General features: G+C 33.8%; 8 protein-coding genes across 11 annotated transcripts; 2 read left to right on the top strand and 6 right to left on the bottom strand.

Moving 5' to 3' along the window:
* Positions 1-61: 61 nt before the first annotated feature.
* Positions 62-3,671, top strand: LOC103573560 (vacuolar protein sorting-associated protein 11 homolog). Its single transcript, XM_008552707.2, has 3 exons — positions 62-197; positions 376-444; positions 515-3,671. Exons 1-3 carry the CDS (start codon positions 183-185, stop codon positions 3,647-3,649), a joined length of 3,219 nt encoding a protein of 1,072 aa, XP_008550929.1. The 5' UTR covers positions 62-182; the 3' UTR covers positions 3,650-3,671.
* Positions 3,672-4,178: 507 nt separating this feature from the next.
* LOC103573478 (uncharacterized) lies at positions 4,179-6,030 on the bottom strand. Its single transcript, XM_008552594.3, has 2 exons — positions 4,538-6,030; positions 4,179-4,470 (listed from the first exon to the last, which is right to left on the bottom strand). Exons 1-2 carry the CDS (start codon positions 5,666-5,668, stop codon positions 4,183-4,185), a joined length of 1,419 nt encoding a protein of 472 aa, XP_008550816.1. The 5' UTR covers positions 5,669-6,030; the 3' UTR covers positions 4,179-4,182.
* A 294-nt stretch (positions 6,031-6,324) lies between these two features.
* On the top strand, positions 6,325-8,793 carry LOC103573476 (tyrosine--tRNA ligase, cytoplasmic). The gene is made up of 7 exons (XM_008552593.2): positions 6,325-6,435; positions 6,646-7,025; positions 7,104-7,366; positions 7,463-7,678; positions 7,747-7,950; positions 8,119-8,398; positions 8,469-8,793. Exons 1-7 carry the CDS (start codon positions 6,340-6,342, stop codon positions 8,722-8,724), a joined length of 1,695 nt encoding a protein of 564 aa, XP_008550815.1. The 5' UTR covers positions 6,325-6,339; the 3' UTR covers positions 8,725-8,793.
* Positions 8,794-8,951: 158 nt separating this feature from the next.
* LOC103573475 (DNA-directed RNA polymerases I, II, and III subunit RPABC2) lies at positions 8,952-10,156 on the bottom strand. The gene is made up of 3 exons (XM_008552592.1): positions 9,958-10,156; positions 9,537-9,689; positions 8,952-9,232 (listed from the first exon to the last, which is right to left on the bottom strand). The coding sequence occupies exons 1-3, from the start codon at positions 9,984-9,986 to the stop codon at positions 9,022-9,024; spliced, it is 393 nt and encodes a 130-aa protein (XP_008550814.1). The 5' UTR covers positions 9,987-10,156; the 3' UTR covers positions 8,952-9,021.
* Positions 10,157-11,333: 1,177 nt separating this feature from the next.
* Positions 11,334-16,664, bottom strand: LOC103573474 (zinc finger protein 595). Of its 4 annotated transcripts, none has more exons than XM_008552588.2 (7): positions 16,410-16,664; positions 15,984-16,329; positions 14,814-14,907; positions 14,415-14,752; positions 12,880-13,612; positions 12,462-12,814; positions 11,334-11,995 (listed from the first exon to the last, which is right to left on the bottom strand). In XM_008552588.2, the coding sequence occupies exons 2-7, from the start codon at positions 16,275-16,277 to the stop codon at positions 11,492-11,494; spliced, it is 2,316 nt and encodes a 771-aa protein (XP_008550810.1). In that variant the 5' UTR covers positions 16,278-16,329; positions 16,410-16,664; the 3' UTR covers positions 11,334-11,491. The 4 variants fall into 4 exon arrangements, with proteins under 4 accessions (XP_008550810.1, XP_008550812.1, XP_008550813.1 ...); XM_008552590.2 differs by having other exon boundaries at positions 14,415-14,734; XM_008552591.2 differs by having other exon boundaries at positions 14,415-14,725.
* A 993-nt stretch (positions 16,665-17,657) lies between these two features.
* Positions 17,658-19,879, bottom strand: LOC103573473 (thioredoxin domain-containing protein 15). The gene is made up of 4 exons (XM_053737122.1): positions 19,631-19,879; positions 19,246-19,559; positions 18,176-18,408; positions 17,658-18,108 (listed from the first exon to the last, which is right to left on the bottom strand). The coding sequence occupies exons 1-4, from the start codon at positions 19,674-19,676 to the stop codon at positions 17,754-17,756; spliced, it is 948 nt and encodes a 315-aa protein (XP_053593097.1). The 5' UTR covers positions 19,677-19,879; the 3' UTR covers positions 17,658-17,753.
* A 250-nt stretch (positions 19,880-20,129) lies between these two features.
* Positions 20,130-22,211, bottom strand: LOC103573471 (glyoxylate reductase/hydroxypyruvate reductase). The gene is made up of 5 exons (XM_008552583.3): positions 22,129-22,211; positions 21,743-21,826; positions 21,139-21,459; positions 20,620-21,077; positions 20,130-20,522 (listed from the first exon to the last, which is right to left on the bottom strand). The coding sequence occupies exons 2-5, from the start codon at positions 21,811-21,813 to the stop codon at positions 20,398-20,400; spliced, it is 975 nt and encodes a 324-aa protein (XP_008550805.1). The 5' UTR covers positions 21,814-21,826; positions 22,129-22,211; the 3' UTR covers positions 20,130-20,397.
* Positions 22,174-24,112, bottom strand: LOC103573472 (bifunctional methylenetetrahydrofolate dehydrogenase/cyclohydrolase, mitochondrial). Its single transcript, XM_008552585.3, has 3 exons — positions 23,783-24,112; positions 23,115-23,668; positions 22,174-22,596 (listed from the first exon to the last, which is right to left on the bottom strand). The coding sequence occupies exons 1-3, from the start codon at positions 23,845-23,847 to the stop codon at positions 22,244-22,246; spliced, it is 972 nt and encodes a 323-aa protein (XP_008550807.1). The 5' UTR covers positions 23,848-24,112; the 3' UTR covers positions 22,174-22,243.
* Positions 24,113-24,159: the final 47 nt, after the last annotated feature.

Raw genomic sequence — 24,159 nt, 5'->3', positions numbered from 1 at the left:
ATTCCGCGTTATCGAAATGTTTCTTGCGCACGCGCATTTAAATAATCTGTCATCTGTCAAATGTCAAAAAATTTTATTTGTCATATATTTTGTATATAAATAATTATTATAAAATATAAGTAATTAGATAATTAATTTTATTAATTGTTTAGACGTAATGCCAATTAGTAATTAATTAAATTATGGCATTTCTCGAGGTAATTAATAAATAATCCATTAAGTTTTCCATCTGACATTTAATTTTTTAACCTTAATTTTAAATTACAAAATTTTAATTATTTACCACAAAAATTAATTAATTATTTTTTAAATTGTAATTAAAATTAATTATTAATTTTGACAGCTGTCATTTAAAATTTTAATTTCAAATTTCAGTGGCGCCGATTCAATTTTTTTGATTTAAAAAAAGAAGTCGATAATGGAAAAATATTTGAAGTACTTGGGGTAAAAACAAAATTAATAAATAAATAAATTAATTATTTATTTATTTATTTAATAATTAATTTTTTGACAGGACTCCCAAGTGACGTCAGCGACAAGCGGCAATGGGAGTTTGATATTTTCCGACAGCCTCGGGAACATCCACGTGGTGAAACGAACATATCAAGTCTCGAGTTTCAAAGCCTATGAAATGTCATGCACGCTGATGCACCAGGTGCCTCATACCTCGTACCTCTTCACCATCGGCGAAGACGACCCCGGCTGCAACCCGACAATCAAAGTCTGGAACTTTTCTAAGCTCGACAAACAGGAAAACCCCACGTGCATCCGCATCAGCCGCGCGACCCCCAGCTTCCGAGCGGTGCCAGCGACTGCGCTGTGCATTCACCCGAGTCTCACTTTAATGGCAGTGGGATTCTCCGATGGCTCGGTGATGCTCTACCGCGGGGACGTCACCCGCGACCGCAAGAATAAAATAAAAGTTATCAAAGACTCCAACACTGCGGTGACTGGTCTAGCAATCCGGTCCCCAGGTAAGCAGAACTACTTGTTCGTCGCGACGACCTTGAACGTCTACCTCTACAACATCACCGTCAAAGACAAAGAAGTCAAGACCGTCCTGGACAACATGGGCTGCGCTCCAGGATGCAGTGTCCTGGCGGAGACCAGTCAGGACAGTCATTTTATGATCGCGCGCAATGACGCAGTCTACTGCTACACCCTGGACGGCCGCGGGCCCTGTTACGCCATCGAGGGTCAGAAGGTCATGCTCGACTGGTTCCGCGGGTACTTAGTAATCGTGGCCAAGGAATCCGCGAGCACTCCCTCAGGAGCTGGAGCTTCCAGAAGTACCACGATCTCCGCGAAGCCCAGTACCATAGAGCCGATTCCCCCAGGAGTTGACAAGCACCTGATCACCGTCCTGGACATTCAGAACAAGTTCATCGTTTTCTCCGCCTCGATGATCTCCATTTCCGCCATCGTCTCCGAGTGGGGCGGGTTCTTTATTTTGAGCGGCGACAATAAACTCTATCACCTAGACGAAAAGGATCTGCAGCTAAAACTCGCTCTGCTGTTTAAAAAAAATTTGTATGACGTCGCGATACGGATCGCCAAGAGCCAGCAGTATGACAGCGAAGGCCTCGTCGACATTTTCCGTCAGTACGGCGACCATTTATACTCCAAGGGTGACCACAATGCCGCGATAGAGCAGTACATCCGCACCATCGGTAAACTGGAACCTTCTTACGTGATCCGGAAGTTCCTGGACTCCCAGCATATTGACAACTTGACGACTTACTTGCAAGCGCTGCACAAACAAGGGAAAGCTACCGAGGACCACACGACTCTGCTGCTCAACTGCTACACAAAGCTCAACCAGACTGACAAACTGAAGCAGTTCATCATGACCAAAGACCGGGAAGTTGACTTCGACGTCGAAATCGCTATTAAAGTCTGCCGGTCGGCCTCTCCGGAAGACGCTCTGCTGCTCGCTCGCAAGCACAAAAAGCACGAGTGGTTCCTGAGGATCCAGATAGAGGACAAGCAGGAGTACAAGAGCGCGTTGGAGTACATGGGGACTCTGGAGTTCGAGGAAGCCGAGATGATGATGAAGAAATACGGGAAAGTCTTGATCGAGAATGTCCCCGCCCTGGCGACCGAGTTTTTGAAAAAATTGTGCACCAATTATCGACCAGTTACCGTCGATCGTCCTCTGATTGACCAGAATGTCGACCTGGATGAGCAGACCGACCGCGCGAACCCCGAAGACTTCATTCATTTGTTCCTGAACAATTCCGAGAGGTTGGTCGAGTTCCTCGAGTATTTGGTGAAGTGTGACACGAAATGGAGCACTTTAGTTTACAATACTCTCGTGGAACACTACCTCCACGTGTGGGAAGCCCAGGAAGCCGACGTTACTAAACTGCAGTATGAGCAGAAGGTAATTCGCCTGCTGCAGAACTCGGAGGCCTGTTACGACAAAGATCAGATCCTGATTCTCTGCCACCAGCATAACTTCCGTCGGGGTCTGCTCTACTTGTACGAGGAGCGGAAGCTGTACCAGGAAATTCTGCAATACCATCTGCGGGAAGCGGACGACGAGTCTGTTTTATCGACATGCCGCAGATTCGGGCACCAGGACCCGAACCTCTGGGTCCAGGCCCTCTGGAGCGTCGCTCGTAATCGTAAGGCTTCGCCGAAACTGTTGGCGGACATTTTGGCTTTCATCGCTGCTGAAAAACTGCTTCCGCCGCTGATGGTAATCGACGCACTGTCCACTTCATTGAACTGCACTCTGGGTGATGTCAGGAGCTACTTGACCAGTGTACTGAAGACTGAATACGAGCAGACGGTGGCTGATCATGAACTGGTTGAAAAGTACCGCAAGGACACCATCAAACTCCGCGAGCAAATTGACGTCATCAAGAGCAGCACCATAATTTTTCAAGGGTCCAGGTGCAGTGCCTGCCATCACCAGCTGGAATTACCTTCTGTCCACTTCATGTGCACGCATTCTTATCACCAGCACTGCTTCCAAAGCTTCTCGGAGAACGAAAACGAGTGCCCGGCTTGCTTGCCTAATAATAAGAAGCTGCTGGACATCATCAGGGCGCAAGAAGCCTCCAGGGATTTGCACGAAACCTTCCATAGTCTGCTGGACCGAGCCGAGGATCCATTTTCGCTGGTTGCTGACTACTTTGGCCGCGGGGTTTTCAAGAAGCTCATGGTGATCACCGACACTGATGCCGAGAAGCCGCTGCTGGCTGGAATCACCAACACTGCGGCGCTTAATCCTATCGTGAGGAACAGCGAGGACCAGGAGGTCAAGGAACGGGCATTCGGGACTTCAGAGGCCAGGATCAGGTTGACTGAAGGCAAATCTAAGGACCTGGATGAACGGGGCAGGTACGCGATGACTTTGGAGGCAAACATCAGTCCCAGGAGTGACCGCGAAAGAAAATCTTCACCTGTCAGGATTCGCGAGGCTCTGATTGTCAACAGCAGCCCGAGGAACTCCCCGGGGAAGGGATTCGTTGTTCCCAAGACTCCCATTGTTCCGGTTAATGCTGTCGCGGTTGACTATGATGAGAAAAATAATCCGTTCGCTGAAGAAGCTACGGAGGAAAAATGTATTAACCCTTTTGATGAAGACGACGACAAGGATGACGATGATTACAATAAAAATTTGAATCCTTTCAGTAAATAGATTTTTTAAAACTGACTTTTGTAATTTTTATTTAGATTTTTTTGTAATTAAGTGTAAATACTGCCTTCGTATATATAAAAATATAATTGTACAGTTTAATTATTTACAATATCTATGTAATTAAAAATAAAGTATCCTTAATATTTAAATATTTTTTAGTCATTCAAAGCGTATTTTTGTAAGTATTTAGATCATTTTTTTGTGAATACTGAATTGTTTTTTGAGATAACAAAATGGCGGGTGATTTTTAAAATGGCGGAATTGATTGAGGAGCTAGTGAGATTTTTTGTAGAAATATAATTCTAGTGCTTTAATTATTAGATTTACGTAAAAAGTGATAGAGACCTTTTTTGTAGAAAATTCAATCCTCTATAAATATGTACTCATATATTTTTACCGTATCTTTGATAGTTTTACCAAAATCAAGAGTTTTCTCTGCAGTCTCTTAACTCTACATGTTAACTGCTCAAGAATCCGATTCCCTTTCAATGAACGCCAGTCATTTTCTAAAAATCACCAACAAAACCAACTCCTTAATCATCTAGAGAAGACTTCCACTCGAAAATACGGTCGCTAATTTTAAATGCCGACCAATTGTCATCAAATTCCGGAGTCCTCGGTCGTATTTTAACAGAAGCGCAGTACTCATCATTATACTCCGGCTTGAAAAAGTCTTCCAGCTTGGGCTCCAGGTCTCTCAGCCTCGGCTGCGGGTCTCTGGTCCGCGTGATGGGTCCCGGAAGATGAGATTCATCAACACTCAAGTCAATCAGGTCCCTAAAAATCGGCTTGTCTACCGGGAAGTCCAATGCGCTCGACATCTAGAAGTTGAAAACCAAAAATCATCAGTAAAAAATTTAATTACCAATCGATCAACCAATCAATTACCTTACGAGCAACCAAGTCCTTGTACGAAGCTGGCAGATGATCAAAATCACTGACAATCTTTTCTTTTTTCAATTTATCTAGTTTTTTAATTGTGTTTATGACAGAATTGTACTCAGGCCTGCGTAATTTATCACTTGCAGGATAATTTGTCAGTCTGCTAGTTGGTTTAGGATCAGAAACTGATGGCAGGCTTCGCGCTTTCAGTATTCCTGGTCCTACATAAACATTTGGACGTGAAACTGATTTATTTCTGGCCGTTGTTACTTTTATTTGGGTTTTTTTAACTGGATCTGGTGGTTTTTTAAATGGACCTGGTGATTTTGATGGTAATTTTTGTGCTACTGATGCTTTTGCTTGAATTCCTGATGATTTTGATTGAATTCCTGGTGATTTTGATTGAATTCCTGGTGATTTTGATTGAATTCCTGATGATTTTGATTGAATTCCTGGTGATTTTGATTTAATTCCTAGTGATTTTGTTTGAATTCCTGGTGATTTTGATGAAGCACCTGCAGATTTATGAGGTTCAGGTGCTTTTGATTGATTTCCTGATGACTTTAATTGATTTCCTGATGATTTTAATTGATGACTTGATAATTTTGACAGATTACCTCCAACTTTTGAATGAAAACTTTTAAAATCATTATTTTTTCCCGGTTTTTTATTTAAATCCTCATTTATTTTTTTTGTTTTTAATTGTCCAGGTGTTTTTATAGAAACAGAATCCAATATTTTAGTTATTTTATCCATTTCAACTTTACAATCTTTGCTTTTACCAGCTGTCAAATTGGACTTTTTAGTCAGGCAATTTTCCCTGTCATTTTTTATATTCTCTTTATTCGATTCTACTTTACCAGAATTATCAGCATCAGTTATAATTTTACCAGCTTCTGTGTCCGTGGATTTGGGTCCAACTTGACAGGTTGACATCTGAACACTTTTGTCAGCGCGTTTGAGGTTAAGACTGTCGCGCACTTCACGCACTAACTTGAACGGTTTTTTGACATTTTCGATGCTTTTTATTCGCACTCGTGATGACCCTGGTCTTGAGGATGATGTCGAGTCGTCAGCAGACTCTGACGTTTCGCTGAAACGAACTTTTGGACGCACGATATATTTAAGTTCAGACATCGATTTTTTTTTGTCACAAACAACTATTTAAAATATTTACGAAATTTAATTACTTTTAATTATTCTCATTAATAATTAATTAACTAATTAAATTTTAACGATAGTTAATTCACAGGTGATATTTAATTACGTTACCAGTTTGTTTTTTTCAAGCGCAATTTTAGTAAACAACAAAATGGCGGGTAAAATTTGAAAATTTGTTTTCGTGGAAATTAAATTTAGTCCGAGTTTGAGTAGATCGACTTTTTTAATGGACAGCAGTATCGAGGTAAAGTAATCGATTATTTATTTAGTTATGAGTTTGAAAAGTTTATCAAGGATTTTGTTAATTATTTATTTTTATTGGGAAAGTTTTCATTCCATCGGAACGCGCGGCAGGTATACGACTGACATGACAAAAAACACAAAAAGAAAGAATTTTTTGGCGCGAAAATATTTTACTTAGCGTTAGAAACTTTTATTTTTCCAAATAAATTTTTCGCACTAAGAATTTAAATAAAAAATTTTCACGGAACGAGGAAAAATTCTCTTAGATCAAAAATTTTCACTTGTCCAAAAAATTATTCAAAACATATATTTATTTTTTATTAATGAACATGTGAATTTAATTTAAACATTTTGCAATTTGAATTTTAGAGCCTGATATCCGCTAGTGCTGTCATCTCCTCGCCATGCGCTATGCGCATGATCACGATATATCGGACAACTGTCGCTACTGCGAGGATCATAAACCGGACCCATTTCCACCACCAGCTGTTTTGACACTCGTAAGTATATTTTTTGAATTAAACTGTCTTTTAATCATCCAAAATAATAACAGCAAAAATAATTGTAATAAAAAAATATTTGAAATTTATTTTATTTTTAAAAATAATTTTAAGTGTATATTTAACCTAAAGTATTTGAGCCTGAGTGCACGTGGTTTATTATGTCTCTATATACAATCTATAATCTATAAATAAATTTTAAATCATCAGATAATGACTCAGTTAACGGCGGAAGAGAAGTTCCAATTGATAACCCGAAATCTCGCAGAGTGGCTGGGTGAGGATAAACTCAAGAGCATCCTCAAGGAGAGAGACTTGAAGGTATACTGGGGCACAGCGACCACAGGGAAACCTCATATTGGATACTTTACTCCCCTGTCTAAAGTTGCCGACTTCCTTAAAGCCGGTGTCGAAGTCACGATCTTGTTTGCGGATCTTCACGCGTATTTAGACAACATGAAGGCTCCGTGGGATCAACTCGCTCTGAGGGTTCAATACTACGAGGCAGTGATCAAAGCGACACTCAGATCCATCGGAGTTCCATTGGATAAACTTAAGTTTGTCAAAGGAACGGACTATCAACTGTCCAAGTAAGTATTTTAAGTCATCCATGCATTTAATTAGACGAATATCAAATTATGAGCTAATGGATTTTTGATGATTTTCAGGGAGTACACTTTAGATGTTTATAAATTGACAGCATCAGTAACAGAGCACGATGCCAAGAAAGCTGGTGCTGAAGTAGTGAAGCAGTCAGCAGATCCTTTGCTGTCAGGGCTCCTTTACCCCGGGCTACAAGCTCTAGATGAACAGTATCTGGGAGTTGATGCTCAGTTCGGTGGCGTTGATCAGCGAAAGATATTCACATTCGCTGAAAAATATCTACCTAAACTTGGGTATGACAAACGGATCCATTTGATGAACCCTATGAGTACGTATTGCGTCTGTTACTTTTTCTTTAAATAAATCTAGTGTCTATTGGAGTCATAATAAAAAAAGTCCATTTGAATTTTAAATTTCGTGTTAGTTCCTGGACTTGCTGGCTCTAAAATGTCATCATCAGAAGAAGATTCAAAAATCGACTTGCTCGACAACGCAGCTGCAGTAAAGAGAAAACTAAAAAAAGCTTTTTGCGAGCCTGGAAATATCATCGACAATGGAATCCTCGCATTTTCTAAACACGTAATATTTCCAATGATGAAACCCGGGGAGAAATTCCTCGTTCCAAGAGCTAAAGACTTCGGTAAATACTTATTCTTAATTATTAGTCTGAGAATTTAATCACAAATTAATTAAATAATTTTTTTTCAGGCGGTGACATAGAATTTGATAAATACGAAGACCTGGAAGCAGCGTTCGCTAAAGAGATAATTCATCCTGGTGATTTGAAAGCTGCTGCCGAAGTTCTTATCAACAAATTACTGGATCCTATTCGTAAAGAATTTGAATCAGATCCAAATTTAAAGACTTTGTGTAACAAAGCGTATCCGCCACCTGGCAAAGAAAAGAAACAAGGTTTGTTTTTATTTAAAATCTACCTCGTCAGGTTTTTAATTGGAGCTCAGTCAATATTTGCTACTGATCCTACATAATCCTACATTTAAAAATTTATGAGAGTCGAACAGTGACATCACTATGTACCAATAAGTAAATTGTTTGATATAAATGATAATTTAATTTCAGATAAAAAAAATCCACCAGCAAATACTGAAGTTGAGCCATCGCGACTTGACATCCGTGTGGGAAAAATCGTCCAGGTCTCAAAACACCCGGACGCAGACTCACTGTACGTTGAAAAAATAGATCTAGGTGAAGATTCTGGTCCCAGAACAATCGTCAGTGGCCTGGTTAATTTTATTCCTATTGAAGAAATGCAAGACCGCATGGTAGTAGTCCTCGCAAACTTGAAACCGGCAAATTTACGTGGTGTCGCTTCACATGGAATGGTCTTGTGCGCTTCTGTGTAAGTGTTGGTTGTTTAAAATAAATAATTGCGTGATGATTTAATGACTAATTTTTTATGTGGAATTTAGAGACGGGGAAGAGAGAAAAGTTGAGCCGCTGAGACCACCAGCAGACGCAGTGCCCGGTGACAGGGTAATTGTTGATGGGTATGAGACTGGCGCGCCCGATGATGTTTTGAATCCCAAGAAAAAAGTATGGGAAAAACTAGCCGTTGACTTGGTGGTTAATGCCGACGGTGAAGCTTCTTGGAGCGGCAAATTGCTGCTGACATCAACCAAAGGAAAACTCACTGCCGATACTCTTAAAAATGTTCCAATTAAATAGAAAAATCAAATAATGAACTTTTACTAATTTAAATTTAAATAAACATTTTTTTTTAAATAAGTCACATAACACGCAATAAAAATTCTCTTTTTGCATTTTCTCTCTTACATTTAAATTTTTTATATTTATCATTTAATTGAATAAATTAGTAATAAATTTTAGCTGAAAAATTCGATGATTAAATAATTTTTAATTTTTTACTCCAAAATAAAAGAGTTAAAGAAAAATAAAAATTTAAATGAAGTTTTATTAAATTATATACATGAAAAAGTTTTTTTTTAATTATTTAAATGGAAATTAGTGATCAATGATGATTAATTCATCAATGCCCCAGTCTTCGTAGCTGTTGTCAGGCAGATATCTTCTGATGACTATTGGAATTTTTCTCTGCTTTAATTCCTTCATGGCGATTTGCAAGGGATCAGTTTCTCCTTCCAGCTCCACCATAACCGGAGCGCACATCGCAATTTGCAAAGCTCTTGTACCCAATACTCGCGCTCTTTCATATCTTAAAAATTTTAAATATAAAAGAATATATAATGGTGATATTAAAAGTATCAGACATTCGAACTGTTTTATAAAAAAAGTCACTTGCTTTAAAATTTTAAATATATGATTTTGAGTTAGAAAAAAATAAACAATTTTTGGATTTTTTTTTCAACGAATTGCAAAAAAAAATGCACATGTAATAAATTATAAAAGCCATAAGTGCATTTTTTAAAAATATTATTTTTAAAATTATTTACCCTATTTATTAATAATTTAAAATTTTTCGTGTGATAAATAATTAATAATTAATTTAAATAAATTACTTGGTCATATAACGAGTGGTAATACGTTTCGACTTCTGTACACTTCCAGAAGCTTCTCCAGAAGGTAAAACTTCAAAATTTTCATTCTCTTCTTCTGGAGCTTCGAGATCTAAGTGATCATCCTCTTCTGCTTCTTCAAAGTCATCTGCATTGCTGTTTTAATTCAAAATTAAGATTTTAATTTATTTAAAATGCAAATAATTTAAATATTTAAACTACCAGACATCAGACAATTTAAATTTTTGCAGACAAATGAAATTCCAGTAGAATTAAAATGAAAAAATACGTAATTAGATAATTTAAAAATAAGCGCGCATTTTTTTAAATTTCATTATTTTAATTGATCAATTTTATCATTAAAAATTTTAATATAAATTCTCTGATACCTGCTGTATTCATACTTATTTTAAGGTTAACTTACTCATCTCCATCAAATTCATCGTCAGCCATTTTAATTATTTATTTAAATTCAAATAATTCTAAAAAGAAGTCACAGAGTAAACTTAAAATATTTAAATCAATTTAATTTCTTTTTAATTAATTAATTAATAATTATTATTAAAATTTATTACTGTAGAATATAGTACTGCGTGTTGTGTACTTGTGTACTGCAGTTACTGACACAGCAGTGTCTCTACTGTCGTGAAATCGAAAATATTCATCAGGTTTTGCCGCCATTTTATTTTGAATTACGATTTTTAATTTTTCTCGTTTTTAATAATTTATTTTTCAAATATTTAAATTTACCGCGCAAGTAATAAGAATAATTAATAAATTATAGATAAAAAATGAAAAATTTCGAATGTATCTCTAGTCTAATTAATATAAATGACATAAATAAATTTGAATAAAAGTATAAAATTTCAATTTTTAAATTCCGCGCCAAGTTCGCGATTCGTCGTTCAAATTTTGCTAAAGTTGGGGCGTCGAGGTCGAACGAATCGCAAATCGATTGGTTTGTATCAGCTGGCGGTCCAATAGCAGCAGTCAGTATCATCGAAATGGCAGCAGTAGTCCAGATCTTTCTTTACGTTTGAATTGAGAGACAGTACCGTAGTTACGTCGTGTAATTATCCATTAAATTTGTTGCTCATTATTGTTTAATTAAAATGTGCAGTGTTTGTAAAATTTAAATAGTGCAAAGTGTCTATGATTAAATGTTGAGTGTTCAGTGCCAGTGTCGTGTTGCTGATGGCTGATGACTTCCTAGTTCCTGAGCAAAATCATCTGGCGTCTGGTGGGAAATAGCAGTTAAGTGACGTTTTTTTAGCTGCAGCACTTGGAGCAATTTAAATTAAATCTCCAAGTGTATTAGGACACCCTTCTGCATATTATTTCCCCGCCAAGGTTTGTTCAAACACTCAAGTGTTTTTTTTTTAAATTTTTTAAATATTCTATCATATTCCGCCATTTTATTTTGACACGATTTTTAATTTTTATTCAGTTTCTCATAATTTATTTTTCAAATATTTAAATTTACCGCGCAAGTAATAAGAATAATTAATAAGGATGCATTTCGAAATGCGCTATGAAGTAAAATTTAAAAAATAAAACTCATAATTAAAAAAAAAAAATTCTTTGGTAATTTGTTTTTATTTTAACAAAAATAAAGTATTTTAAAAAAGTTTATTTAAATTCAAAAATTTAAATTGCCAATAAACTTTTACATTTTGTTTTTTTTTTTATAAAAATTTAATTTATTTAACTATTAATTTATCTATCATTTAATTAATAATTAATCATAAATATTTCAATTAAAATTAATAATCAACGAAATTAATTTATTTAAAAATAATATAAGGAAACATGAATTAGTTTTTTTTTAATTAATAAATATTAAGTATCACAATAAACTTAATAATTATTTAAAGTAATAATCGAACCCAACGTAACTGATTAAATAAAAAAAAAAACAAAAATTTTAATTATTATTGATATTTATAATAATTAATTAATTAAGTATCTAACATTTCTTCGAGCATTTCTTCTTCGTTGAGAAGAAAATCTTCTTGGATTTCTTCCTCGCGAGCTGGTTCCGGTGGCAGGATCGGGTCTGCCTCAGATGAGTGAATTTTCAGGTGATCTTTCAATGCAAAGGCACGTCCGTAAGAAGCTCCGCAGATGTGGCAGGTGAATTTCAAATTATTGTCCTTCTTATGAGTTTGAATGTGGGCGCGGGCCGCGTAGAGAGACGCAAATGGTCGGGAGCATTCGGTGCAGCGGAAGGGTTTTGTGTGGCTGTTTTTGTGCCCGGCAAGTTGGACCCGGGTTTTAAATGTCTTTGGACAGTAGGGACACGTGTACGCGCGCTCTTCGCCGTGGGTCAGCAAGTGATGATTGTAGACCGATGATGCCTTAAATCTTTTGTTGCAGTGCTGGCAATGATAAGGACGAACTCCTGTGTGTGTCCGCATGTGCAGAGTTAGACAGTACGACACGCGAAACTTTTTCCCGCAAACCTGAAAAATTTAGGATTCATTAAAATAGTAAATGTTATTTTAATCAGACACTAATTGATGTCACTAAATTATAAATATCTCGTTATCTATTGAGTTTATGGAAAAATTGGAAGAGACCTTTTTTGTAAGAAATTTAAAGGGCTACAAAACAAGTTCTTATAAATTTTTACGTAAACTCAATAATTAAAGAGTTATTGATAAATTAATAAATCATTAATATGAGTAGGGTTAAGAATCGCGAATCTTTTTTTTTTTAATCAAAAATATCTTGATCTAAGGACAAAAGTCTAAAGGACTTTTTTGTAGGAAATTTAATGAGCTACAAAAAAAGTCCTTATAAATTTTTACCTAAACCCAATAATTACCGAGTAATTAATAGTATTAGTAATTTTAAAAAAATACTCCGTTATGAAATACCAAAAAAACTAATTTTCGAAATATATTTGAATAATAAATTGCTACGTACTTCACAAACATGTGGTTTTTCTCCAGTATGTATTCGCTCGTGCTTAACTTTTTCATGAGGACGCGTGAATCTCCTACCGCAATGTTGACACTGGTACGGTTTAGTCAGATCGAGGTCATTATCAACCCCAGCTGTTGCTGTCGTCGACGCTGACGTGTTCGAAGTCGGCGACGATGGCTCAGTTACTTGCTGGCCACTAGACACCTGGACGACACCCAGTTCCGGGTGTACGGCAGCATGCATCGCTAAGCTTTCCGCGGAGTCGAATTTACGATTGCAGATACCGCAAGTCGCCGTGTCCCCAGCATGAAGCGACATGTGAGCCTCGCGATACGAAACTGAAAGTGTTTTACCTGAAAATTTATACAATCAGTTATTTGATTTTTTGACAACTCGTTAATTAAATAATAAAAATTACCGCATTCGAGGCAGGTAAAGCTGGCAGTAGGTTTACCCTCCGGAGCATCGACATGTCTCGCTCTGACGGGGGCGTGCATCCGTGAGTGCAACCTCAGACTCTTGTGCGAGGCGAACTGTGTCCCGCAAATCCTGCACACGAAACTCTTCTTCGTCGGCGAGGCATCAGGCCCGTGAACTTTCATATGAAGTTGCAAGGCTTTGACTGTCGCGAAAGCCTGGTCGCAGTTGTCGCACTGATTCGAGCCATTGCAGCATGCGTGGTTACGAAACTCCCCTAGCTTCGAAAACTGTTCGAGGCATTGATTGCACCGGTACATTCTCTGGGGCATCTCGTTCTTCCTGGTCTTGGTGCTGGACAGCGAGAGAGGTTTCGGTTCATTTTCAGGGTTGGCGAAAAATTTCTCAATCATCTTTGCAGAATTAATTGACTTGTCTTTCTTGTCCCAGAATCTTTCGATCTGCACGACTTTTCTTGTGTACCTGCGGCCTTCGCTGTCTACACACTCTTCAGTTCTGAGGGTGTTCATTTTCTGACGCTGGTGACTGCGAGTACCTAGACCCTGTTTTGTGTTCTCGATCGTTTCTTCTGCTGGAAGATCTTCTGTCTGAGTCATGTCTCCGTTTACTTCGACTATGACATCCTGACCCTCGTGGTACTCTTTTATGTGATCTATCACAGAGTTAAAACTCACGCCACAGCTGCTGCAATTGTAGACAGTCGTCGAGTCGATCTAAAATTATTTACAAAATAATTAGAATTTTTTTTAAATGTGGGTTTTTTAAGGGTCACTCTAGAGCGTTTCAAAAACGACGGTGTTATATAGTTAAAAAAAAAAATGGCTATTTTTATCCGTACCCATAGATAATCAATTATTTTATTTAATTACTCGTTAATTATTAAGTTTACGTAAAAATTTATAGAAACCTTTTTTGTAGCCCGTTAAATAACCTGTAAAAAACATCTCTTTGACTTTTGTCCTTGGACGCATAGTTGACGAGATATTGTAATTTAAAAAAAAATAATAATTTTTAATTTTAATTATGATAAAAATTTTAGTTTTTTTTTTTTTTGGATGCAAGTAAAAAAAAAATTATCATTACAGTTGAATTTGTGATGGGATTTACTCTTCTTTGAGCACCCACATCGATATATTTGAGTAAAATTTTTTTTACTCGCGGATGATTCGCGGGTGAGTAACAAATTAAAGTCGGAATTCAAATATATGGTTGTTGGTATTCATTTTATCCGTAATTTTGTGCTCTTTACGAAAATACAATTTTTTATATACATTTCATATATATATGAATATATGAATATATATAAAGAAACAAAAAATTTTATTTCTCGGCCACTTCGTAGGCTTTTGTTTTTATTAAAAAAGAAAAGTCTTTTTAATTTTTCAAAAATATATAAATATATATGACTCGTTTTCGAAGCGCATATTAGAGTGACCCTTTAAGCAGAAAGTGGATCAAGGAATTAGAGGACGGGATAGGAGTAAATAAATAATTTAAATCTTATTCCCCGTTTACCTCTTCTTCTTCTTTTACCTCGCAGATCTCTTGTTTAACTTTCATCAACTCTTCCTCATTTAATTCACCTTCTTGGTGCTGGATCTCCATCAAATTCTGATCAGTGTCCAAAAACTCTGCTGAGTCTTCTGGTAAAATTGCGAGAACATTGTCTTCGTTCTCATTATCATTTTGATTGAGTCTTTCAGGGATTCGAATTACTGGTGAGTCTTTTGACTCCGCTGGATCTTTATCCGGATCATCGCGTTCTATATCTACGTCTGATGTACTTATGGTCTTTGGAGAGTCGATGTCACCTTTCAGTGGCTTGTCTAGGGACTCTATTACTTTAATATCACCTTCAATTATTTATTTTATTTTAAATTTTGTTTTAATTTAGAAAATTTATTTTATTTTTACCGTTTTCCTCGACTTTCAAAGTTCGGGCGTCGCTTATTATCATCTCTTGATTGTTAACTGGGTTTAAAAAAGTTATTTCTTCAACAATTGTCTCCTGTAAATTTAAAAAATTTTTATATTATCATTTTTTTCCAAACTTTTTATTTTTCTAATTTAAAATTCAAAATTACGGGTAAACTGTTATAGTAACGATGAAAATTATGAGGACCAATTTTGTAGAGAATTAAATTTCCTACAAAAAAGCTCCTTATCAACAAGTACTTAAATCCAGTAGTTTAAAAGTTAAAAATGATCAAAGTCAATATTTAAATTTCGCTCTATAAGAATTCAATCAAAAAATTTGTTTTCAAACTTGGAATTCAAATTCCCGCCAAAATAATAAAAATCCAGAAAAAATACCTCAATACTTTTTGATAGATAATTAAATTCTCTAAAAAAAAGGTCCTTACAAACTTTTACATAAATTGGATTCTTTACACGTAATTAAAAAATTTAAGCAATTGATCAAATAAAAATTTTATAAAATTAAAAATTTTCTGATTTAAAATTCAAAATTGCGAGTGAACTATTACAGTTATGATAAAAAGTATAAGGACCTTTTTTGTAGGAAATTAAATTTCCTATAAAAAAGATCCTTATCATCAATCACTTGAATCCATTACTTTAAGAGCTAAGAATTTTTAAAGTTAAGATTTAAATTTCGCTCCATAAAAATTAACATTCAAAAATTTATTTTTCAAACTTTGAATCAAAATTCCCGCCAATATAATAAAAATACATTAATAATACCCTAATACTTTTCGATAAATAATTAAATTCTCTAAAGAAAAGGTCCTCACAAATATTTACATAAATTAAATATTTAACACATAATTAAATATTGCCATTAAAATTTAATGAGTACATAGCAGACTTACAAATTTTGAATTATAAATAAACAGAGTAAATAATTAAAAAAATAAAATTTTAAAAAATGCACTTATGAATTTTAAAATTTTTTAAATGCCCATTTTTTTTAAATTTTATTTTTCTAATTATTTACTCCATTTATTTGAAATTTAAAATTTATCTGACGTCTGCTACATTCTCACTTATTAAAATATGACAAAATTCAAAAATAATTTTTTTAAAAATAAAATTAAAATTTAAATATAAATAAAAAATAATTACCATCAACATTTCAGTATCTTTATAATTATTAGACTCCGTTGGAGTTTCATCATCGTCATTATTATTATTATTACTTTGTCTATTGCCATGATCATGATCATCATCATCACCATCATCATCATCGTTACCACATTTATCTAAATGTCTGATAAGATCATCAACAGAATCCGACCTCAAAGAACATCCGGGACAGTACAAATTATCAGTCATGCTCAACAAATGATATTTCAATGACCGCAAATTACTGAAACTCTCATTGCAGCACATCGGACACATGATAACTGATGATCCCATTATTAAAATATATAAATATGTATTTTTTTATTTTTTTTTTTTTTTCACTAATCTAAAAAAACAAAAAAAAAACTAAAATTAAAAAAACAAAAATTAAATTAAAAGTAAAAAGAAAATATGAGTAAAATAAACCTGGATAGATAAATATATGAAAAATAATATATTTAATTAATAAGTATATATTTGTGATGATCACATCTTGTCTTGTAGGATTTTTGACAGCGAATATTTTAGTGAATAAAAATGAGGAAATTAAAAATTTAAAATTAACGACCAAAGACGAACTTCAGTTCAAACAAATGCTAGACACAACAATCATGAAGTTAGGGAGAAATAATAAGTGAAAGACGAATACTTGAAGTCGGCCATTACTTCTCACACGACAACCTTCAGTTATTTCAACCGGAAATTACGTCATTTGTTTTTTTTGTCAGTCAAACTCATGATTATTTGAATTTTATTTTGTTGCTGAGTTGACTTGAGTTCCGTTTATTTTTTTTTATTCAAAATTACAGACTTTATTTATTTATTTATTTTTAGATTTTGTTTTAGTACAAGATTTATGACACTGAAATCAGGTGACGTTTAATAATTTTTGGATTTATTTAAAAATGATAAATTATAAAAAAAAATATTTTAAAAAATTGCGCCTATAGATTTTTAAATTTTCCACATGTGCATATTTTTCGTTTTTTTTTTCTTCAAATTTAAATGTTAAAAAAAAAATCCAAAAATGAAAATTTTTTTCCAACAAAAATAAATAATTAACAAATCCTTGATAAATTCTTCCAACTTATGACTAAATAAACAATCGATTACCTCGATACTGCTGTCCATTAAAAAACTAGATCTACTCAAACTGGGACTAAATTTAATTTCCACGAAAACAAATTTTCAAATTTTACCCGCCATTTTGTTGTTTACACATCAGACAATTTATAAACTTCAGCGGCTTTAAAATTTTTATTAGTCAGTTTGAAATTATACGCGATGGCGGTTGAAGTTAGCTATAGGTTTGAAAACTTTGTCGGAATGTTTTCCAAAGTAAACGAACTCGTTACGTGGGATCTACCAGCAAAAAACGGTCCGTTGCTTGAACATTCTAAAATCATCTTCCAATCTTTCGAGGATGGTTTTACGCACAAGGATGCGACAGTAAAAAAAATTAATAAAAAAAAAATTCAGTGGAAACACATACCGCTGAACGTTACGTCAAGGCTAATTAAACTATAAATTCCTAAAAAATACTCTTAATGTCTTAATTAATAAGCGATCTCAAAAATTAAATATTTAAACTACTGGGTTTAGGTAATTATTGGTAAGGAACTTTCTTATCTGAAATTTAACTTCCTAGATGTAGATCTGGATCAAGATGTCAAGTATAAAAACTAATTTAAAATTATTTAATTTTATCAACAAATTTTACACTTAATCGTTAATTATTTAATTTACAGACAATAAAATAAAATATCACAATTAGTCAGTATGCTCATGCTGAGCGTTACTTTCCCGCCATGTGTTTTGAACCAGCTCGACAAATTGCTTCCACCAGCGAGACTGAAGTGTGAAGTAAATTCCACACATGGCAATAAAAACCCATGATAGCACTAGACAATAGTCCGTTTCGTTAGACGGCGTGCTCGGTATCGGTCCTCCAAAGTCCGCGGACGTCACGTAAAGCGACCCGTTGGGTTTAAGTCCCGTGTACTCGGTTACAAATCGCGCGAATGACTCCAAAGTGTAAGATGTCTCGTTGAATTTAACCAGTGGCTTCCCATTGTAGACAAACATCAGTGTCGGTACTCCGACGATTCCGAATTGCATGTTGAAGCTGCAATAATTAATTCGATTAATTTATCAATTCAATATTGATTAATTAATTAATTAATGAAATTTACTTCTGGTATTTTGATGCGTCGATAGCAACAGCTTTAATATGAGGATAAAATCTTGGCAGTGCATTGAAATGTGGAGCTGCTTGACTACTAAATACACACCAGCGCGAATAAAAAAGTACGAGCAAACATGTCCGTGGATTTGATTTGTCTTTTTTGGCTGTTGAGTTGTCGGTGCGATTTAGTGGCGACGGATCGATTATTAATAATTCCATTAATCGGGTCGCATTGACAATCTGTAATTATATTTTTAATTACTAACTGGAATCTTTAATTATTCGATGTATTTAGTGATCACTAGATTGGAATTAATTAATTTGTGTTACTAATGGCGGGAATTTAAATAAATTAAGTCTGCTTCTATTTTTGAATTTTTTTAAAAATTAATTTTGAACTTTGAAGTTTTTGTTCAAAGTAAAAATATAGGAGTGGGGCAAAATGACCCACCATTTGTAAAAAATTTTTTTGTAGATTCTTATCTGTAGCCTCTATAAAAAGGGGGTAAGTTGGTCATTTCAAATAATGCGATTTTGAATTTCGACCAAAAACTTAGGGTGACCAATTTACCCCATAATTTTTTTAAACTGCAAATAGACGTTTACAAATAAATTTTTTTTTTTAAAGAATGGTATGAGTGTGAATGTAGCAAATGCTACTGGTTAGCCGACTTCTTGTAATTTTTTTTAAACAATAAATTATAAAAAAAAAATATTTGAAAAAATTGCACCTGTAGTTTTTTAAATTTTCTACATGTGCATATTTTTAGTTTTTTTTTTTTTTTTGTAAGTGATTTATTGAAAAAGAAATCCAAAAATTATTAGTTGCCTGCAAACCAGGAACACATGTAGCAGACAGATAAATTTAAAATTATAAATAAATAGAGAAAATAATTGGAAAAAAAAATTTTTTAAAAATGGGCATTTAAAAAATTGAAAAATTAATAAGTGCATTTTTTATAAATATTTTTTTTTTATTATTTACTCTATTTATTTATAATTTAAAATTTGTCTGTCTGCTACATTTAAACTCATCTCATTTTTCCTATCCTTTTATATATATAAATATATATTTACCTCAACGGTTCCATATATTTTATCAGTAATACAATTATTGTAATTTTTATAAACTGGATCAGATCGATTTGGTTCGATAATTGTCGCATTACTTATTTTCGTTTCATTTTCACTCTCTTCCTTAATTAATTCACCATAGACGGTTCCATTAATGTCATCTATTATTTCTGATGACTCATTGATATTTATCAATAAATTATTATCAACAGCAACATCAGATTCATTGTAATTAGAAACTAATTCTGATTCTGTTTTATTTGAATCTCCAGTACTTGGGTCGGATACTTCTAGTTCTCCGGGTACTGGTGAAATTACTAAAAAAAAATAATTTAATTATTAAATTATTCTAATTATATATTTTTTTTAAATTAATATATAAATTTACCTGCACATATAATAAATATATAAATAAGTGACTGTAAACACATCATTGTAACCTCAAAACTTAAATTTTACCAAAAATAGTTATAACATAAATTTTACTGCTGATAATTATAAACTTTATATTTATTATATTAATTATATCTTATTGATACTAATTACACTTTAATTAATATTAATTAAACTTTTATTTACTTATATTACTATTTTTTTTAAAGATTTTTCACTCATCCTTTATTTTTTTTTTGAACAAGTGGCGCCAATGTCATTATTCAAATTGGCGGGAATTTTAAAATTAAACTTGGAATAATATTGAAATTAGCCAATAACTTTTGGATTTGTTTTTCAAAACGATAATATATAAAAAAAAAATATTTTGAAAAATTGCACTCATAGATTTTTTAATTTTCTACATGTGCATATTTTTAGTTTTTTTTTTTCTTCAAATTTAATTGTTAAAAAAAAAAGTCAAAAAAATTTTAGATGTCTGCTAACCAAGATCATAACTTAAACGTAATTAGACACTTGTTTGTATATTTATATATTAATTAATTGCAATATAAATTAAATAAATTACAGTCCCAGGTACCCGCATGGTTAAGCCGGGTTAAATGGACAGTCTTAAAATAAATTTATATAATACTATTATATATAATAAAATTCCAAAACTTTTTTTTCAAAACTCAAAACTGAAAAAAGTAATATATCAATATTTATATAATTGACAAATTAAATATAAAAAAAAATATAATTTTATTTTTATTTAAAATTTCAATTTAACGGAGACGGCATTAATTCAGGATTTCCTTTTAAAACAGCCAGTATATTATTGGCTGTTATTATTGACATTTTTTCACGCACTTCTGTTGATGCGCTTCCAATATGTGGCAGTAGAACTAAAAAAAAAAAAATTAATAAAAGACACCTCTGACTATCAGAAAACTTTAGTCGCAGGCGCCAAATTCAAATAATAAATTTTAAAAAATAATTTACCACAATTGTCAAGTTTCAAAAGCTCATGGTCCAATGGAATGGGTTCCGGAGTCATGACATCTAGACCAGCGGCCCTGATCCCCTTATTTTTTAACACGCGAACCAAAGCGTCTTGATCGACGATCTCTCCCCTGCTGACGTTTATAAAAATACTCGATTTTTTCATTTTGCTGAAGGCTTCAGCATTGAAGAGCCCTCGGGTTTCAGGAGTTTGGGCGATCGTGACAATAACGAAGTCACTTTCCCTGAGCAATTCGTCAAACGGAACTCGCTGGCCATTGAACGCCTCCGCTGATTTTTTTTCACTTCTACTGGAGTATAAAATCCGCGAAACGCGGAATGGGTGAAGGTACTCAGCAACTCGGGCACCAATGCGACCAAGACCGACGATTCCGACCGTCGAACCTGCGAGCCCTGGTCCGCACATCCACGTCGGTGACCACGAGGTCCATTCTCCCCTAAAAATTCAAATTTATTGCCAATAAATAAATTTATTTATCAAATGATTGGTTCGGTTACCTTCGGAGTGCGCGCTCGGCTTCGATTATTCTTCTAGAAGTCGCCAGCAACAGGGCGACAGTCAGCTCCGAGGTCGCGTCTGTCAAAACATCTGGAGTGTAACCGACTTTGATGTTTCTTTCTTTTAAAATTTTTAAGTCCAAGTGATCCAGTCCTACGGACATCGTCGCGACTACTTTCAGTTGTGGACCTGCTGATTCTATTATTTCTTTGTCTATTTTATCTGTCAGCAAACAAAATACCCCGTCGACTCCTGCTATCATTGATTGCAAATCCCCACGTGGTATTGGTGTGGTTTTTTTCCATTCTACCAAATCGCAGCTGAAATTATTAAAATTTTAATTTTATTGTTTTTTTTTTTTTTTTTTTTTGATAGAAAAATTTTATTTGAATTTATTGTGGCCCATTTTACCCCAACAATTCTAATTAATTATTAAAATTAATTAATTATTGATAAATTTAATAATTAATTTGAATTATTGGGGAAAAATGGGCCCGAGTAAATTTGAAAAATTTGAATTTTTTAAATTTATTTTTTTTCGCGGGCTAAATTTAAACTATTTAAAAATTAATATTTTTAATATAAGAAATAAATAAATATTACTTTTGTTGCAATAAATTGTAACCGGAAGCTGGAATATCTCCACGAGTTATCAACACTTTTGGCCGTGACATTCTTGAATTATTTCTAAAATTTAAAAACAGATGATTAGTTTTTTTTATCACTAAATTCAAATTTTTTATTGACCCGCTTAAATTTTTAAAAATCATTTTTTATATTTTTATATATATTTTGATATATATATATATGTTGTATACATATATATTTATAACCTCTTATCTACAAACTAAACATATGTTAGTTTTTTTTATTTAAAAAAATAAAAATAAAATAAAAAATCAATTCTTTGATAAAAAAAAAAAATTAATTTTACAAAAAATTAATTTTTATTTTTTTATTAAATATAAGTATGTTATATATTTATTTACTCCAGTACGTAGACCACGTGTCTGATGTCTGATAAATATAAGTCCACTTATAAGATAAAAGAAAAAAAAATTTTAATTTTATAAGATTTTTATTACGAAATTTTTAATACAAAAATTATTTATTAGCGAGAAAATTTTTCTCAGCTGCCCAGAAAGTATTTTTCATGAGCATGGCGACAGTCATGGGGCCAACGCCTCCAGGAACGGGAGTGATGAACCCAGCTATTTTTTTAACTTCTTCGTAATCGACGTCTCCGACGATTTTGGTCTTTCCGTCAGGAGTGTCGACGCGGGTTATTCCGACGTCGATTACACACGCGCCGGGTTTTATCATCTCTTTAGTAACCAACCCGGGGACTCCAGTTGCTGACACCAAGACGTCGGCGAGTTTTGATAATTTTATCAATTCTTCTCTCGGTGTGTGGATGTGACAGATTGTGGTTGTCATGTCTAATGCTCTGGTATCACCTGCCCAATAAATCGTCAATTTTTTAATTAACATCAGTTTTTTTGACAGCTTCGAATTCAAATTTTGGCTCAACTATCCAATTTAAATGTTAAGTTACTCCATTTTTTTTTTTGGAGACAATTTAAACCTGAACTACTGGGTTTAGAAAAATATTGATAAGGACCTTTTTTGTAGAAAATTTAATTTCCTACAAAATTGTATTAATGTGTTTTTATCGTATCTTTGATAGTTAAGCCAAAAATTTGGTTCAAAGTTTAAAAAAAAAATTTTGATAATTGTTTAGACTCTAAAATTCAATTATTAATTTGAATAAGTTATAGCTCATAAACTATTGAGTTTAGATGATTATTGATAAGGACCTTTTTTGTAGAAAATTAAATTTCCTACAAAATTGTACTGATGTATTTTTGTCGTATCTTTGATATTTGACCCAGAAATTTGATTCAAAACTCCAACTTATTGAAAACGTTTAAATAGATTAATTAAAGTGACTCCATAAATTAATTAATTAAATCACCTTTGCCATTAGCGTGTAACAACAAAGCCGTTGGCAAACCAACATGCTTGGACCTCCCAATGACCACCGCATTCTTCCCAATGGTTTTGATCCCCGACCTGAGGATCAGTTCCCTCACAGCCAAAGCAGTCGCCGGAACGAAACCCTCGCTATCAGTACTGAGTTTTCCCAAATTTTCCGAGTGGAAACCGTCAACATCTTTGTTGGGCAGAACCGTATGACATGCCTCCTTTTCATCAAACCCTCCAGGCAACGGCAGCTGTACCAACACACCATCGACCCTCGGATCAGCATTCAAGTCCCTTATCTTCCTTATCAAATTCCCCTGGCCGACATCTCCCTTCATTCTGATAGTTTCTGCGTCAATTCCAACCGAGCTCGCAGCCTTGACCTTCCGGTTGACATAAACTTCACTCGCCGGGTCACTGCCCACAAGAATAGCCACCAATCTCGGTCTTCTTTTCCCACTCGACACCCAACTGTCAACAGATTTCTTCAATTCGTCTTTTATCTCCTTAGCTATCGCCTTCCCGCTGATCACAGCCGCGTCCCGCCTGCAAAAAAATCAAATTTCAAAATTTCAAACTCCTACAAAATTCCCGCCCTTTTAGTGCGCATGCGCATTGCAGTTTTTTGTAAATAAAAAAATTTTTTTGTTTAATTCTCACCAGCTGGTTGTCGAGTGAAACTCCCGGTTGCAATTTACGCGATTTATTAATTTTAATACTCTCATTATTAATTAATTAATTAATTAATACTTTAATTAATCAACTGATGACTTATATTATGTTTCTTTTAGGTTATTGATTTTTTTAAAATTTAAAATATATGAAAATTCGGTTCCATATGCGAAAAATGTCCGCTTATGGGATCAGGTTCGAAGAACGACTAAACTTTCTAGTTTTAATAAATTATATATTTATATATATATCTTGTTGATATATTATCACTTAACTGCTTCTGCATAATATGAGCGCATTGCCACACTTGTGTTTGCTTTTTTTTTTTTTATCGACTATTTCTTAATAATTTTATTGAGAAAAAC

Source organism: Microplitis demolitor, chromosome 2, assembly GCF_026212275.2.
Source record: "Microplitis demolitor isolate Queensland-Clemson2020A chromosome 2, iyMicDemo2.1a, whole genome shotgun sequence".
Lineage (NCBI taxonomy): Eukaryota > Metazoa > Arthropoda > Insecta > Hymenoptera > Braconidae > Microplitis > Microplitis demolitor.
Note: the sequence above shows the minus strand (reverse complement) of the source record. Positions and strands in the feature narration are given on the sequence as shown.